This window comes from Monodon monoceros, unplaced genomic scaffold, assembly GCF_005190385.1.
Source record: "Monodon monoceros isolate NGI ecotype Baffin Bay Population unplaced genomic scaffold, NGI_Narwhal_1 Super_Scaffold_7, whole genome shotgun sequence".
In the NCBI taxonomy this organism is placed as follows: Eukaryota; Metazoa; Chordata; class Mammalia; order Artiodactyla; family Monodontidae; genus Monodon; species Monodon monoceros.
The window spans coordinates 21,653,595-21,672,848 of NW_021703784.1; the positions used below are offsets into that span (position 1 = coordinate 21,653,595).

General features: G+C 36.7%; 1 protein-coding gene across 2 annotated transcripts in view; it reads left to right on the forward strand.

Moving 5' to 3' along the window:
• Positions 1-19,254, forward strand: part of RDX (radixin) — a 98,786-nt gene that overhangs the window by 18,326 nt on the left and 61,206 nt on the right. For both annotated transcript variants that reach the window (XM_029207879.1, XM_029207878.1), the window contains exon 3: positions 9,471-9,554. In XM_029207879.1, the coding sequence (XP_029063712.1) occupies positions 9,471-9,554 (84 nt within the window). The remainder of the gene's footprint in view (positions 1-9,470; positions 9,555-19,254) is intronic.

The window sequence follows — 19,254 nt, forward strand, 5'->3', positions numbered from 1 at the left end:
TGGAGACACGACGACCCAAAACCTATGGGATGCAGCAAAAGCAGTTCTAAGAGGGAAGTTTATAACAATACAATCCTACCTTAAGAAACAGGAAACATCTCGAATAAACAACCTAACCTTGCACCTAAAGCAGTTAGAGAAAGAAGAACCAAAAAACCCCAAAGTTAGCAGAAGGAAGGAAATCATAAAGATTACATCAGAAATAAATGAAGGAAACGATAGCAAAGATCAGTAAAACTAAAAGCTGGTTCTTTGAGAAGATAAACAAAATTGATAAAACATTAGCCAGACTCATCAAGAAAAAAAGGGAGAAGACTCAAATCAATAGAATTAGAAATGAAAAAGGAGAAGTAACAATTGACACTGCAGAAATACAAAAGATTGTGAGAGATTATTACAAGCAACTCTATGCCAATAAAATGGACAACCTGGAAGAAATGGACACATTCTTAGAAATGCACAACCTGCCAAGACTGAATCAGGAAGAAATAGAAAATATGAACAGACCAATCACAAGTAGTGAAATTGAAACTGTGATTAAAAATCTTCCAAGAAACAAAAGCCCAGGACCAGATGGCTTCACAAGCGAATTCTGTCAAACATTTTGCTAACACCTATCCTTCTCAAACTCTTCCAAAATATAGCAGAGGGAGGAACACTCCCAAACTCATTCTAGGAGGCCACCATCAATCACCCTGATACCAAAACCAGACAAGGATGTCACAAAGAAAGAAAACTACAGGCCAATATCACTGATGAACATAGATGCAAAAATCCTTAACAAAATACTAGCAAACAGAATCCAACAGCACATTTAGAGGATCATACATCATGATCAAGTGGTGTTTATTTCAGGAATGCAAGGATTCTTCAATATACGCAAATCAATCAGTGTGATACACCATATTAACAAATTGAAGGAGAAAGACCATATGGTCATCTCAGTAGATGCAGAGAAAGCTTTCGACAAAATTCAGCACCCATTTATGATAAAAACTCTCCAGAAATTAGGCATAGAGGGAACTTTCCTCAACATAATAAAGGCCATAAATGACAAACCGACAGCCAACATCATCCTCAATGGTGAAAAACTGAAAGCATTTCCACTAAGATCAGTGATAAGACAAGGTTGCCCACTCTTATTCAACATAGTTTTGGAAGTTTTAGCCACAGCAATCAGAGAAGAAAAGGAAATAAAAGAAATCCAAATTGGAAAAGAAGAAGTAAAGCTGTCACTGTTTGCAGATGACATGATACTATACATAGAGAATACTAAAGATGCTACCAGAAAACTACTAGAGCTAATCAGTGAATTTGGTAAAGTAGCAGGATACAAAATTAATGCACAGAAATCTCTGGCATTCCTATACACTAATGATGAAAAACCTGAAAGTGAAATCAAGAAAACACTCCCATTTACCATTGCAACAAAAAGAACAAAACACCTAGGAATAAACCTACCTAAGTAGACAAAAGACCTGTATGCAGAAAATTATAAGACACTGATGAAAGGAGTTAAAGATGATACAAATAGATGGAGAGATATACCATGTTCTTGGATTGGAAGAATCAACATTGTGAAAATGACTCTACTACTGAAAGCAATCTACAGATTCAATGCAGTCCCTATCAAACTACCACTGGCGTTTTTCACAGAACTAGAACAAAAAATTTCACAATTTGTATGGAAACCCAAAGACCCCGAATAGCCAAAGCAATCTTGAGAACGAAAAACGGACCTGGAGAAATCAGGCTCCCTGACTTCAGACTATAGTACAAAGCTATAGTAATCAAGACAGTATGGTACTGGCACAGAAACAGAAATATAGATCAGTGGAACAGGATAGAAAGCCCAGAGATAAACCCACTCACATATGGTCACCTTATCTTTGATAAAGGAGGCAGGAATGTACAGTGGAGAAAGGACAGCCTCTTCAATAAGTGGTGCTGGGAAAACTGGACAGGTACATGTAGAAGTATGAGATTAGAACACTCCCTAAGACCATACACAAAAATCAGCTCAAAATGGATTAAAGACCTAAATGTAAGGCCAGAAACTATCAAACTCTTAGAGGAAAACATAGGCAGAACACTCTATGACATAGATCACAGCAAGATCCTTTTTGACCCACCTCCTCCTAAAGAAATGGAAATAAAAACAAAAATAAACAAATGGGACCTAATGAAACTTCAAAGCTTTTGCACAGCAAAGGAAACCATAAACAAGGCAAAAAGACAACCCTCAGAATGGGAGAAAATATTTGCAAAGGAAACAACTGACAAAGGATTGATCTCCAAAATTTACATGCAACTCATGCAGCTCAATAACAAAAAAACAACCCAATCCAAAAATGGACAGAAGACCTAAGTAGACATTTCTCCAAAGAAGATATACAGACTGCCAACAAACACATGAAAGAATGCTCAACATCATTAATCATTAGAGAAATGCAAATCAAAACTACAATGAGATATCATCTCACACCGGTCAGAATGGCCATCATCAAAAAATCTACAAACAATAAATGCTGGAGAGGGTGTGGAGAAAAGGGAACCCTCTTGCACTGCTGGTGGGAATGTGAATTGGTTCAGCCACTATGGAGAACAGTATGGAGGTTCCTTACAAAACTACAAATAGAACTACCATATGACCCAGCAATCCCACTACTGGGCATATACCCTGAGAAAACCATAATTCAGAAAGAGTCATGTACCAAAATGTTCATTGCAGCTCTATTTACAATAGCCAGGAGATGGAAACAACATAAGTGTCCATCATCAGATGAATGGATAAAGTAGATGTGACACATATATACAATGGAATATTACTCAGCCATAAAAAGAAATGAAATTGAGTTATTTGTAGTGAAGTGGATGGACCTAGAGTCTGTCATACAGAGTGAAGTAAGTCAGAAAGAGAAAGACAAATACTGTATGCTAACACATATATATATGGAATCTAAGAAAAAGAAAATGTCATGAAGAACCTAGGGGTAAGACAGGAATAAAGACACAGACCTACTAGAGAATGGACTTGAGTATATGGGGAGGGCGAAGGGTAAGCTATGGCAAAGTGAGAGAGTGGCATGGACGTACATACACTACGAAACATAAAATGGATAGCTAGTGGGAAGCAGCTGCATAGCACAGGGAGATCAACTCAGTGCTTTGTGACCACCTAGAGGGGTGGGATAGGGAGGGTGGGAGGGAGGGAGTCGCAAGAGGGAAGAGATATGGGAACATATGTATATGTATAACTGATTCACTTTGTTATAAAGCAGAAACTAACACACCATTGTAAAGCAATTATACTCCAATAAAGATGTTAGAAAAAATTATACCTCATTTAAGCCATTGAACCTAAAAAAACATTAAAAAATGGGTTAATCAAAAAGAAATTTGCTATTTGAAAGACAACAATAAGAAAGTAAAAAAGGCAAGGCAGATTGGGAGAAAATGATTTCAGTATAGCATTCTTTTAGAACTCAATAAGACAACCCAATTTTTAAAAAGTGGGCAAAAAGTTTGAACAGCTACTTCACAAAAGAAAATGTATTAATAGCGAATAAGCAGTTGAAAATATCCTCAATATCTTTGGTTATCAGGGAAACATAAATGAAAAATACAGTGAGATACCACCTTATATTTACCAGAGGAGCTGTAATTAGACTGATAATACCTTGACTGTAAGGATGTGGATCAACTAGAACTCTTATTTCTGATAGGAATGTGAAAGTTAAAAGTAGTTTGGAAAACTGTCTGAATAATTGAGTGAAGAACATTTATTTTTCCTAAGAGTAAGGATTAAAAATTATATATAAGGCTTCCCTGGTGGCACAGTGGTTAGGAATCCGCCTGCCAACGCAGGGGACACAGGTTCGAGCCCTGGTCCAGGAAGATCCCACGTGCCGTGGAGTAGCTAAGCCCTTACGCCACAGCTGCTGAGCCTCTGCTCTAGAGCCCGTGAGCAACTACTGAAGCATGCTCACTATTTATGACTAGGCTGAAAAGTGGCCTTATATCTGTCTCTTCTCTTCATGTTCTGTTGGTGAGACCTTAGTCACATAGCCATACCTAATTGCAAGAGAGATTGAGAAATGTTCTTGTAGCTCAGTAGCCATGTCAAACGGTAATTCTGTTAGATTTTGGTGGTCAAACAACAAGTAGTCTCTGCTACAATCATATGGTTAGTTTTAAGGAGAAAAATCATATAATAAATTCAGAGTAGTTGCTAAAATTGAACAACTATTCATGATTTAAAAGTAAAAACCAATACTTCTTAAGCTGAGTATCGAAGAAAACCTATAACAAAAGTAATTCTTAATTTGTTAACAGTGGAAGCTTTTCTTTTAAGATCGGGGACAAGACAAAATGTACACACTATCACTGCCGCTGTTCAACACTGAATAGAAAGCCTGTGCAGAAAAATTTAAAACTCTAGTACTGGAAAGGAAGAAACGCTTTGAAGATGTTAAGGTATTTATTTATATCGGGTTGGCAAATTATGGCCCATAGGCCAGAGCCAGCCCACCACTTGTTTTTGTACAACCTTCAAGCTAAGAATGATTCTTACATTTTCAATGGTTGAAAAAAAAAATCAAACGAATAGTAATATTTCATGACTTGAAAATTATATGAAATTCAAATTTCAATGTCTATAAAGTTTTGTTGGAACACAGTATGCTCATTGTTTATTATCTATAACTGCTTTTCTGCTATAGCAGGAGAATTGAGTAGATGCAGCAGACAGTATGGTCTGCAAAGCCTGAAATATTTACTGTTTGTACCTTTACAGAAAAAGTTTTCTGACCCCTGGTTTATATAAATACAAGAATTTACAATTTAACAGTTGGCAAGGGAGCTGATAAAAGAATCAATATAAAAATCAATTGCATTTCTACAGAAGTAAAACCAGAAAAAATTTTGGAAAGATACTTCATCATATTTATGACCCTATGTTTGAAACGCTTTAAGCTAGATGAGTTTCAGTAGTTGGAATTCTTTGGATTTTAGAAAGGTGAATATACAATGTATTATGTGCATAAGTAGTGTTATGAAATTTCCATCAAGGTCTGTTGCATCACATCAGTATTTCTATAGATCGGTGTGTGAATATCCATTTGAAGTGGGATAAATTAATTCACCAGGTGGACTTATTTCAATTGTTTTTGCTAGAAATTAGCTAATAAACTAGAGTTTTCAATGCATTTAGGATGTCTTGGGATTATGAACCTATAATTATAATAGCTATAAAACCATAGGAGAAAGATATCTTAAATGATTAATATGATTTTTCTGGAGGAAATTATAAACATTTTTTAAAAAGATCTTAAAGAAGACCTAAATCAATGCATAGAAAGAACCATACACTTCGATAGTAAGAGTCAATATTGAAAAGATGTCATTTTTTACCCCAAGAGGCTGATGAATTTAGTGTAGTTCCACCTTAAATCATAATGTGGTGTTTTGAAAAATTTATAATTATATGTGGAGTCAAGAGCAAGAACAAAGAGACAAGAATAGCCAAAACAGTTCTGAAAATAATAAGGGACGACTTGCCATACCAGATATCAAGACTTATTTAAAGATACAGTAATTCAGACAATATGGTATTGGCAGAATAGTTCAATTGAACAGTACAACAGAATAGCACAAAATAAGACCCATACCTATGGACATTAGATTTGTGACAGTGCAGTCTTTGGAGAGTGAATGAGGTAATCAATATACAGCATGTTTGGATGTTTAAAATCACTGTATTATTATCCCTCTGGGGATTAGGAAATGAAATTGGATTTCTACCTTAAATCATAAACAAAAATCATTGAAGACAAACTATGAAAAACAAAATTTTGATAGGAAATATAAGAATATCTTTATGACTCCAGACTAGGGAAGGATTTCTTTGCTTTTTTTTAAAAAAAAATTATTTTATATTGGGGTATAGTTGATTTACAGTGTTGTGTTAAAGGTTTTCTTAAATTTGGCAAAAAATTGATATCTGCATGTAAAACATTGATAAATTCAACATTAAAATTTAAAAAATGTTTATCATAGAGAGGGACTCTTCATAAAATAGAAGGGCAAGCTACAAACTAGTAGATTTCTTTGTAATGCAAGTAACTGACAAAGGATTAATATCTAGAATATATAAAGATCTCCCACATATGAGTAAGAAAAAGACAACCCAATAGAAAATAAGCAATACATGTGAACAGACATTGTGAAAGATGGGGAGACTGAGTGGTCAAGAAGCATATTATATTACTTTTCTATTGCTCTATAACAAATTATCACAAATTTGGTAACTTGAAACAACACACATCTATTATCTCACAGTTTTATACGCTAGAAATACGGGATGATATGAATGGGTTCTCTGCTCAGGGTCTCACTACCCTGAAGTCAAGGTGTAGCTCAACTGCACTCTCATCTGAAGTTTGGGGTTCTCTTTCAAGCTCATTCCTATCATTGGCACAATCCATTGCCTTGCAGAATGATCTATCCTTCTTTACTGGTGAATGAAGTCCCCATTTTCTTGCTAGCTGTTGGCCAGGGGTCTCTCTTAGTCCTAGAGTGTGGTGTGTGTGACAAGTCCTTTGCTCATGCCCCCTCCAATTCAGCAGTGGAGAACCTCTTTAATGTCAAAGTCCTCTCACACTTTAAATCTCTCTGACTTCTGCACCCAGTCAGAGAAAACTCTTTGCTTTTAAAGGAATCATGTGATTAGCTCAGGCCCACCCACAATGATTTTCCTATCTTTAGGCCAACTGATTAGTAACCTTAAGTACATCTGCAAAATCCCTTTTGTCTTGTAATGTTAACATAATCATGGGAGTAAGGTGGGGGTGGGGACGAGGAGATCATGGGGGCTGTCTTATAATTCTGCATATCACACATAAGAAGAAGTTCCCAACTTCATTAGGGATCAAGAACCTGCATATTAACACCATATTGAGATATCATTTTGTACCCACTAGATTGTTAAACATTAAAAAATCTGATTATATCCACTATTAGTGAAAATATAGAGCAGCAGGAATTATTATTTATGGGAGTGTAAATTGATACAATCATGTTGGAAGACAATTCAGCATTACATTGTAAAGTTGAAGCTATGCATACTTTATCACCCAGGAATTCTGAGTTATACTTCTAGAGAAACTCAGACACATGCACTAGGAGACATGTAGAAGAATGTTCATAGCAGTATTGTTCTTAATAACCAAAAAATTGGAAACAATTTAATGTCAATCGATAGGAAAATGATAAATGAATTACTGTCTAGTCACATAAAGATGAATGAATTGCAACCACTCACAAAAACATCAGTGAATCTTAGAAATATAATTGTGAAAAGGCAAACTAGTGTAGCAAACTTTTTGTTTAAACCTTTTATTGAAATAGAATATACATATGCAAAAGAGTATGTGTGTAGTTGATGAATTTTCATAAAATATACATATGTAATCATTGCCCACATCAAGAAGGACTTTATTAGCAAATATACAATTTTAATACAGCTATGCAGCTAAAAATCAAAAACTAAACAATATTTTACATATAGATACCTACATTTGTGACAGAAATATTGGTTTTTAAAAAGCTAAGGGGATGACAAACACAAAATTTAGGTTAGTACTTAGCTGTGGGCATTGGGGTCAGGGAATTCACAAAGAAGAAATACACTGGTGACATTTTTTGTCATTTCTAGTTTTTAAGTTGAATGGTAGATTTATGGGTAAAGGAGAACCTTTTCTTTGTTCAAAATGTTCTGACACCAAAAAGGAAAACATTTTCTTTATTCAGAATGTTCTGATACCACATGTGTGGGTTTTTCATACCAAGCAGTTCTCCAATTCTATGTGGATACCAGTTGTGTGTCCTGCAATTTAATTTGTTCTGACACAACTACCCAGAATTAGCGCAGACCCACCGGACTGCTCTGGACTTCTGAAGCAAATCACAGGTAGTGCAAGTGACTCACACTTCTGTCCAACTTGGCTAACGTTTGGGGATTCCCACGATCCCCTCTTCAGATTCTATAATTTGCTATATATAACAGCTCACAGAACTCAGGGAAACACTTTACTTACTATTACTAGTTAATATGAAGGGTACTATAAAGGATACAAATGAAACAGATGGAGAAGGTGAGGTCCAGAAGGGTTCCGAGTGAAGGAGTTTCTGTCTTTGTGGAGTTTGCAGTGCACCACCCTCTCAGCAGGAAGAAGCAGGGAAGCTCTCTGAACCGTTTTGTTTAGGGTTTTATGGAGGTTCCATTTCATAGGTGTGGTTGATTAAATCATTGGACATTGATGATCAGCTCATTCCCCAGCCTTTCCCCTCCTGGGCAGTCGGGGTGGGTGTCTAAAAGGTTCAGTCCTCTAATCATGTGATTGGTTTCTCTGGCTACCAGCCTCCATTCTGAAGCTATTAGGGCCCATCTGGAGTCACCTCATTAGCATAAACTCCGTTATGGTTGAAAGGAGCTTATTATGAATAACAAAAGATCCTCCTCTCACATCTATCACTCAGGAAATTCCAGCGATTTTAGGAGCTCTGCCAGGAACCAGGATGAAGACCAAATATATATTTATTGTTATGTTACAGTGGGTTTTATTTTGTTATGCTTCATTGTCTATATATGTTACAAGTATTTTATGTGTATTAATATTTCCTAAAAGATTATTTTAAAGAAGGAGCTCTATAAGATTTTTTTGATTAGAGAAGGTATTTCAGATAAAAGTACATGTGTGGAGGTACATGTGGTTGTTAGCATGAGTAAAACGTAAGGGGAAATAAGTCTGATTTAGAGTTCTAAGAGTGTGAGTTAAAAGTTAAAAAGATAGGTTTTTACCATATCATGGTGAATTCTAGGTGAAGATGCTATTCTGGAGTAAAAATTATTTTGGTTAAGGCATGTTACGTTTTTGGTGAGATATCCAACTAGAAAGGTATTTACACCCAAAAATTGGAATTTAAAAAAGTTTAGCAAATAAAAGGCAATAGATGTATGGTTTTTATAAAGTGAAGAATAATACATTTGCAGTATAAATGAAACTAATATTTGATTTTTATTTTGAAAGAAATATGGAATAGTGAATGACATTCAAAGAATTTGGAGTTATACCTCTGCCCTGCCATTTGATATCCATGTGTCCTTGGGCAAATGATGGAAACTTTTCTGTAGAAATGAACTTTTCTATAGAAATGCACATATCTCCTAGTATTGTTGCAGAGGCTAAATAAGAAAATGAAAAGCGCAGGTCCTCGTGCCTACTGTATGTTAAGTATTCAATAAATCAAAAACAAATATAAATAAATCAAACTATCACTTTAATAAAGAAAATATTAGGTACATTATAGAGTTGCTTTTTACTGCCTATATATGATACCACTTTATTTTATAAATCAGATAAAAGTATTTTTCTCTTTTCTACTGATTTTCCCTTTGTTTTTTATTGCAGATCAATGTAAGAGTAACAACAATGGATGCTGAGCTGGAATTTGCCATTCAGCCCAACACAACTGGCAAACAGCTTTTTGACCAGGTATCATTTACCAAATGAAGTAATTTTGACACCATAGTGTGGATGCTACTGCATACTTCTTTCTGTGTTTTTTTACCTTAACTTATAATGCAAAAATGTAGCACTTGGAATATTTCACAGTACCTGTTCAAATGTCTTGAACAACTGTAGGGGATAGTTTTTCTCATTCCTAGATTTTGAGAGATAGGACTTTTTAAAAATAATTATTAGCAGGTATTTATTTAACATCGGTTATGCAAATCATTGTAACGAGGACTAAAAGGAATTCAGAGATATTCTCCAGGGCTTCCCTGGTGGCGCAGTGGTTGAGAGTCCGCCTGCCGATGCAGGGGACACGAGTTCGTGCCCCAATCCGGGAAGATCCCACATGCCGCGGAGCGGCTGGGCCCGTGAGCCATGGCCGCTGAGCCTGCACGTCCGGAGCCTGTGCTCCGCAACGGGAGAGGCCACAACAGTGAGAGGCCCGCGTACCGCAAATAAAAGAAGAAAAAAAAAAAAGATATTCTCCATAGTCCATGAGTGGAATAGGTGGAGATCCTAGACAGCGGGTGTAGCCAAGCAATGGGCTTGTGTTCCCGCAGCACAGAAAGCCAAACTCTTGAAAGTGAGAGTTTGCAGCAAAGTAAGGGTTTATTTCAGGGCACCAAGCAAGGGAGTTGGAGACAAGTCTCAGATCCACTCCAACCTGGTCTTTGAGTTAGAGGGTTTTTTTAAAAGGGAAAGAACAAAGAAGCTGGGGTTAATCATCATCTTGTGACATTTTCTGTGACATTTCTTAATCGTAGAAGAAAGGGTGTCTCTGGTTTATGATTCGCTAGCCAGGTGGTCCATGACTTGGTGGTCTGTTAGCTTATCTTGCCCTGGAGAAGTAAGCTGTACATTAATGATGATATCTGATGATACAACAGCAATTTTAGTACATTAATGATATTATCAACAACAGCAGTTTTGCTCATCTGACTCTGATTATTAGTGTTCATTTAGCACAGGATTAAGGTCAGAGGGGACAAGAAAGGGAATAAAGTTGGATAGAGAGGTTAATCCTAAACTCGGTTTTAGGGGAACTTGGTTTCAAGGGGATGGCAGGAGCAAAGGCACAGGCTATAAACAGGCACCTGACAGCAGTTTGATGTTGTCGGCTCATAATATGCTAGCCTGGAGTTAGAACATGTTAAAGAACTTGGACTACTGATATTGTCTTTTTTTTTCTCACTCTTGAGAGCACATTTGAGCCACCTTGGGGAGCTTTCAAGAGGAAAAAAGAAAAGCAATGCTTGGAAACCACCTCTAGAGATTCTGTTAGTCTGGGACCTGCTCTAAACTATTAGTAGTTTTATTTAGGCTCTCTAGGTAATGCTGTATATAATGTTGTAAGTAATCAAGTTTCATTGAGAAAAGGAGGAAAGAGATTGGTGACCAGAGGTCAAGTGGTTAAGAAGTGAATTGATTGCAAAAAGGAGGAAGGTAACTTTTACATAAACTTTTATTGATACATATGAGCAGGAGAGCAATAGTCTGTGATCAGGCTTACTATTGACCTTCGAATATGGGAGAGAGAGTTTCTGGCATTACAGCAATAAATAACATATTAGATAGCTACTGATCCAAAATATGATGAAATAGAATTTAAAAACTCCTGGGAAGTTGTTTCTTCTCTTGACAAAGTAGTAAACTTAATCTCTTGATTAGATAATTAATGAACTTGAACACCCTGATAAAGTCTGTTTGGAAGATGAAAGGCTTTTTTTTGGTGTGAGTGAGCAAATTTTTAAGAAAACAACATAGGAAGCTGCATGCACCATACGTTATAGATATTTTACTTTTGTGAACTAATATTCACTTCTGTTGATTCTTCTAGGTCTCCTGTTTTGTAAATACATAGTCTATCTTATTTGAATAAAAATGTAGATGCAGTTAGCATTTACTACTTCATAGCATATTGAAATGTTATTTATAGTGAGCAAAATGTTTTGTGTTAGTCAAAAACGAATCAGCAAGTGGGCCTTTTTGGTATTGGATAGTGAGAAATAAAATATTTGTTTTTTTACTAAGCAGAATTGCTTTAGTTTGGACACGAGGGAAAATTAAATTACATTTATTATAATGCAGTAATATGTAGTAGTTGAAAAGTGTGGGCTCTGGAACCACACTGCCTGTAGTAGAATCGCAGCTGTAGCTCTTTGACTTCACACAAATACTTTCTTTGCCTCATTTTTCTCATTTGTACAATTAGGATGGTGATAACATTACGTCTTCAGAAGGTTTTTGTGAGAACTAATTGAGACTCTGTTTAAAGTACTAGAACAGTATTTGCTATACACATTTCATATTGTAAATGAAGAGGTCTAAATTAAAGAGTATTGTTATCTCGTATGGGCTCTCTCAGCAGTTAATTCTTGTAGTCCCTGTTCTATTTCCTGATAATTAGAGCCAGAATGCTAGGATCTAAAAGCAGGCGTTTACCTTGGGTGTAGTGAGTATATGGGTGGGCTGTCAGGTCAGTAGGTTCAGGGTCAGGCCAGGAGCAGACCTAGGGGTAGGAGTTCTTTCAAATGAATCCACCTGTAACAAAACCTCACTTCTGATTAGGATGTCAGCTTGAGGCCATCTGCCCTGTGGAGGACTCTAGTTGAGTGCTTGAGGTCCTTTGGTTTGCTCCCTGCTGACTCTTTCTTCACTGGCCTCCTCTTCCAGCTTCTGCTTGTGGAATTAGAATAGTAATATCCCCAAGGAGTACTCAACATGATCTGTTAGGATGCAAGAAAAAATATTAAAATGTTTGTCTATATTTTTGTCTTTCCTCTTTCAAATTATTTTTTTAAATATGCTAATATATTAGCGTGATAGCATTGTATAACTTCTAAATAAATATACATATAATGTAGTTATGTGCCCAAGTATGTTCTTACTTGTAAGTTCATGATCTAAAGTTTCCTAGAACACTTTTAGAAGTAGGGAAAGATGGGGCCTCTTAAGGAATTTCACAACTGTGCTCTCATTTTTCCTGGTTTGTGTGTGATAGTCTGAAGTTCGCTAAGAGACTGTCCCTTGTGCCCCACTGTGGCAAATCCCCCTTTTACTTAGCATTGTGAATCACAAAAAGCCTAGAAACAGAAGCTGAAGCCTGCGCTTTGGTACACTTCTCTCTGCTGCTCTTGACATTTCCTACTCCTGCCACTCTGAGCTGGAATGTTTTCTGTGGAGCTGTTGGGACAACCTATCTTTTGCCAAAGTTGAATTATCTGGGGTCTCTTTTGTCCACATTAAAGTTTTGGTTGTGACTTCCCTGGTGGTGCTGTGGTTAAGAATCCACCTGCCAATGCAGGGGACACAGGTTTGGTCCCTGGTCTGGGAAGATCCCACATGTCCCACAGCTGCTGAGCCTGAGTGCCACAACTACTGGAGCCCACACTCTCTAGGGTCCACGTGCCGCAACAACTGAGCTTGCGTACTGCAAATACTGAAGCCCACGCGCCTAGAGCCTGTGCTCCGCAACAAGAGAAGCCACGGCAATGAGAAGCCTGCGTACTGCAACGCAAAGTAGCCCCGGCTCGCAGCACCTAGAGAAAGCCCACATGAAGCAATGAAAACCAGATGCGGCCAAAAAAATAAATAAAAATTAAAAAAAAAAGTTTTGGTTGTTTGGCATTGATTGGCATTTGCCATCAGTATGGGTCTTTATATCCTATACCGTTCAGAAATTTCTCAGTTTTTTTTTTTTTTTTTTTAAACGTGGTAACCTTTCCTAGCACAGCTAAATGTTTTTTCTTGTTTTTAATTTTTTGCGTATGTCATGCCAGTGAAATTTTTAAACAGGGAAAGTAAACTGAAGGGTTCAGTTTGCTCTCTTGAAACCAAAAGCCTGATATGTTTTTAGATTTTTGACATACATACACTAATATGTATAAAATAGATAACTAATAAGAACCTGCTACATAAAAAATGAAATTAAAAATATATATATATTTTGAGCCTAGACCCCGCCCCATGCTCAAACATCACCCCTCACCCCAACTAGGCCCCTGCTCCACCCTAAACCCCACCCCTGCCTAAGTTCCACCCCCCACCTAAACTCTGCTCCCCATAACCAAGGCTTTTTTTTCTTCTTTTTTTTTTTTTTCTTTTAGATTGGGGTTCTGTTTTACCTTGTTGTTGACGCACTTATATTTTTTCTAATATTTTATTTTTCTAATTTTATCTTATTCTTTATACTTTGTTATTGTTCTGCTCCTTTTGGCTTGTTCCCCCCCACCTTTTTTTTTTTTTTTTTTGCTGTTGTGGTTTAGTTTTACCTTGTTGCAGTTGTTTCAATTATATTATTATTTTTCCTAATATATTTTTATCTTTATTCTTTGTTATTGTACTGCTCCTTTTTCTCTCTCTCTCTTTTTTTTCTTTTTTTTTTTTTTTGGCCATGCCACCCAGCTTGTGGGATCTTGGTTCCCAGGCCAGAGATTGGTCCCGAGTTCTTGCGGTGGGAGTGCTGAGTTCAAACCACTGGACTAACAGAGAACCTCAGACCCCAGGGAGTATTAATTGGAGTGAGGCCTCCTGGAGGTCCTCATCTTGGCACCAAGACCCAGCTCTATCTAACTGCCTGCAAACGCCATTGCTGGACGCCTCAGGCCAAACAACCAGTAAGACAGGAATACAGCCCTACCCCTCAAAAAAAAAAAAAAAAAGAAATGACAAAAAATATGTTACAGATGAAGGAGCAGGGTAAAAACCTACAAGACCAAATAAATGAAGACAAAATAGGCAAGCTACCTGAAAAAGAATTCAGAGTAATGATAGTAAAGATGATCCAAAATCTTGGAAACAGAATGGAGAAAATACAAGAAGTGTTTAACAAGGATCTAGAAGAACTAAAGAGCAAACAGACAGTGATGAACAACACAATAACTGAAATTAAAAATACTCTAGAAGGGATCAATAGAATAACTGAGGCAGAAGAACGGATAAGTAAGTTGGAAGATAAAATGGTGGAAATAACTGCCAGGGAGCAGAATAAAGAAAAAAAGAATGAAAAGAATAGAGGACAGTCTCAGAGACCTCTGGGACAACATTAAATGCACCCACCAACATTGGAATTACAGGGTTCCCAAAAGAAGAAGAGAAAAAGAAAGGGTCTGAGAAAATATTTGAAGAGATTATAGTCAAAAACTTCCCTAACATGGGAAAGGAAATAGTCAAGTCCCATGCAGAGTCCCATACAGGATAAACCCAAAAGAAAAACACTGAGACACATACTACTCAAACTATCAAAAATTAAATAAAAAGAAAAAATGTTAAAAGCAGCAAAAGCAACAAATAACATACAATGGAATCCCCATAAGGTTAACAGCTGATCTTTCAGCAGAAACTGTGCAAGCCAGAAGGGAGTGGCAGGACATATTTAAAGTGATGAAAGGGAAAAACCTACACCCCAGATTACTCTACCTGGCAAGGATCTCATTCAGATTTGATGGAGAAATCAAAAGCTTTACAGACAAGCAAAAGCTATGAGAATTCAGCACCAGCAAAGCAGCTTTACAACAAATGCTAAAGGAATTTCTCTAAGTGGAAAACACAAGAGAAGAAAAAGACCTACAAAAACAAACGCAAATCAATTAAGAAAATGGTAATAGGAACATACATATCGATAATCGCCTTGAATGTAAATGGATCAAATACTCCAAACAAAAGACACAGACTGGCTGAATGGATACAAAAACAAGATCCTTATATATGTTGTCTACAAGAAACCCACTTCAGACCTAGGGACACATACAGACTGAAAGTAAGGGGATGGAAAATGATATTCCATGCAAATGGATATCACAAGAAAGCTGGATTAGCAATGCTAATATCAGATAAAATAGACTTTAAGGTGAAGGCTATTACAAGAGATAAGAAAGGACACTACGTAATGATCAAGGGATCAATCCAAGAGGAAAACTTAACAATTATAAATATTTATGCACCCAACATAGGAGCATGTCAATACATAAGGCAAATGCTAACAGCCATAAAAGGAGAAATCGACAGTAACACAACAATAGTGTGGGACTTTAACACCCTACTTACACCAGTAGATTATCTAGACAGAAAATAAATAAGGAAACACAAGCTTTAAATGACACAATAGACCAGATAGATTTAATTGATATTTTTAGGAAATTCCACCGGAAAACGGAAGAATACACTTTCTTCTCAAGTGCACATGGAATGTGCTCCAGAATAGATCACATCTTGGGTCACAAATCAAGCCTTGGAAAAGTTAAGAAAGTTGAAATTGTATTAAACATCTTTTCCAACCACAATGCTATGAGATTAGAAATCAATTACAGGAAAAAAAACAGTAAAAAACACAAATACATGGAGGCTAAACAGTGTGCTGCTAAAGAACGAGATCACTGAAGAAATCAAAGAAGAAATAAAAAAAATACCTAGAAACAAATGACAATGAAAACACGATGAGCCAAAACCTATGGGACGCAGCAAAAGCAGTTCTAAGAGAGAAGTTCATAGCAATTCAAACTCACCTCAAGTAACAAGAAAAATCTCAAACAATCTAACCTTACACCTAAAGCAGCTAGAAAAAGAAGAAAAAGTAAAACCCAAAGTTACTAGAAGGAAAGAAATCATAAAGATCAGAGCAGAGGTAAATGAAATAGAAATGAAGAAAACAGTAGCAAAGATTAATAAAACTAAAAGTTGTTTCTTTGAGAAGATAACCAAAATTGATAAACCATTAGCCAGACTCATCAAGAAATAAAGAGAGAGGACTCAAATCAATAAAATTAGAAATGACAAAGGAGAGATTACACCTGACACCACAGAAATACAAAAGATCATAAGAGAGTACTGAAAGCAACTATATGCCAATAAAATGGACAACTTGGAAGAAAGGAACAAATTCTTGGAAAAAGTACAACCTTCCAAGATTGAACCAGGAAGAATTAGAAAATATAAACAGACCAATCACAGGTAATGAAGTTGAAGCTGTAATTAAAAATCTTCCAACAAACAAAAGTCCAGGACCAGATGGCTTCACAGGCGAATTCTATCAGACGTTTAGAGAAGAGTTAACACCTATCCTTTTCAAACTCTTCCAAAAAATTGCAGAGGGAGGAACACTCCCAAACTCGCTCTATGAGGCCACCATCGCCCTGATACCAAAACCAGACAAATATATCACAAAAGAGAAAATTATAGACCAATATCACTGATGAACATAGACACAAGAATCCTCAACAAAATACTAGCAAACAGAATCCAACAACACATTAAAAGGATCATACATCATGATCAAGTGGGATTTATCCCAGGGATGCAAGGATTCTTCAGTATAGGCAAAAAAATCAATGTGATACACTATATTAACAAATTAAAGAATAAAAACCATATGATCATATCACTAGAGGCAGAAAAAGCTTTTGACAAAATTCAACACTCATTTAATGATAAAAACTCTCCAGAAAGTGGGCATAGAGGAAACCTACCTCAGCATAATAAAACCCACAGCAAACATCATTCTCAGTGGTGAAAAACAAAGCATTTCCTCTAAGGTCAGGACCAAGACAAGGATGTCCACTCTCAACACTGTTATTCAACATAGTATTGGAATTCCTAGCCATGGCAGTCAGAGAAGAAAAAGAAATAAGAGGAATCCAAATTTGAAAAGAAGAAGTAAAACTGTTGCTGTTTGCCAATGACATGATACTATACATAGAAAACCCTAAAGGTGCCACCAGAAAACTGCTAGAACTAATCAGTGAATTTGGTAAAGTTGCAGGGTACAAAATTAATGCACAGAAATCTCTGGCATTCCTATGCACCAACAACGAAAGATCAGAAAGAGAAATTAAGGAAACAATCCCATTTACCATCGCAACAAAAAGAATAAAATACCTAGGAATAAACCTACCTAAGGAGGCAAAAGACCTGTACTCAGAAAACTGTTAAAACACTGATGGAAGAAAACAAAGATAACATAAACAGATAGAGAGATATACCATGCTTCTAGATTGGAAGAATCAGTATTTTGAAAATGACTGTAGTACCCAAAGCAGTCTACAGATTCAGTGCAATCCCTACCAAATTATCAATGGCATTTTTCACAGAATTAGAACAAAAATTTTACATTTCGTGTGGAAACACAAACGACCCCAAATAGCCAAAGTGATGTCGAAAAAGAAAAAAGGAGCTGGAGGAATCAGGCTCCCTGACTTCAGGCTATACTACAAAGCTACAGTAATCAAGACAGTATGGTACCAGCACAAAAACAGAAATATAGATTAATGGAACAGGATAGATAGCCCAGAGATAAACCCACACACATGTGGTCACCTTATCTTTGATAAAGGAGGCAAGAATATACAATGGAGAAAAGACAGCCTCTTCAATAAGTGGTGCTGGGAAAAATGGACAGCTGCATGTAAAAGAATGAAGTTAGAACGCACTAAATTAACTCAAAATGGATTAAAGACCTAAATGTAAGGCCAAACACTGTAAAACTCTTAGAGGAAAATATAGGCAGAACACTGTATGACGTAAATCACAGCAAGATTCTTTTTGACCCACCTCCTAGAGTAAGCGAAATAAAAGCAAAAATAAACAAATGGAACCTAATGAAACTTAAAAGCTTCTGCACAGCAAAGTAGACCATAAACAAGACTCAAAGACAACCCTCAGAATGGGAAAAACTACTTGCAAATGAAGCAACTGACAAAGGATTAATCTCTAAAATATAGAAGCTGCTTATGCAGCTCAATATCATGAAAACAAACAACACAATCAAAAAATGGGCAAAAGACCTTAATAGACATTTCTCCATAGAAGACATACAAATGGCCAACAAATACATGAAAAGATGCTCAACATCACTTATCACTAGAGAAATGCAAATCAAAACCACACTGAGGTATCACCTCACACCAGCCAGAATGGCCATCATCAAAAAATGTAGAAACAGTAAATACTGGAGAGGGTGTGGAGAAAAGGGAACCTCCTGCCCTGTTGGTGGGAAAGTAAAGTGATACAGCCACTATGGAGAACAGTATGGATATTCCTTAAAATACTAAAAATAGAGCTACTCTATGACTCAGCAATCCCACTACTGGGCATATACCCTGAGAAAACCAAAATTCAAAAAGAGTTGTGTACCACAATGTTCATTGCAGCACTGTTTACAATAGCCAGGACATGAAGCAACTTAAATGTCCATCAACGGATGGATAAAGAAGATGTGGCACATACAAAAAATGGAATATTACTCAGCCATAAAAAGAACGAAATTGAGTTCTTTGTTGTGAGGTGGATGGACCTCGAGTCTGTCTTACAAAGTGAAGTAAGTCAGAAAGAGAAAAACAAATACCGTATGCTAACACATATATATGGAATTTAAAAAAGCGGTACTGATGAACCTTGTAGCAGGTCAGGAATAAAGACGCAGACGTAGAGAATGGACTTCAGGGCACGGCAGGGGTTGGTGGGGGGAAGCTGGGATGAGATGAGAGAGTAGCACTGACATATATATGCTACATGATGTAAAATGGATGGCTAGTGGGAAGCTGCCGCATAGTACAAGATCAGCTCGATGCCTTGTGATGACCTAGAGGGGTGGGATAGGGAGTGTGTGAGGGAGGCTTAAGAGGGAGAGGATATGGGGATATATGTATACATATAGCTGATTCACTTTGTTGTACAACAGAAACTA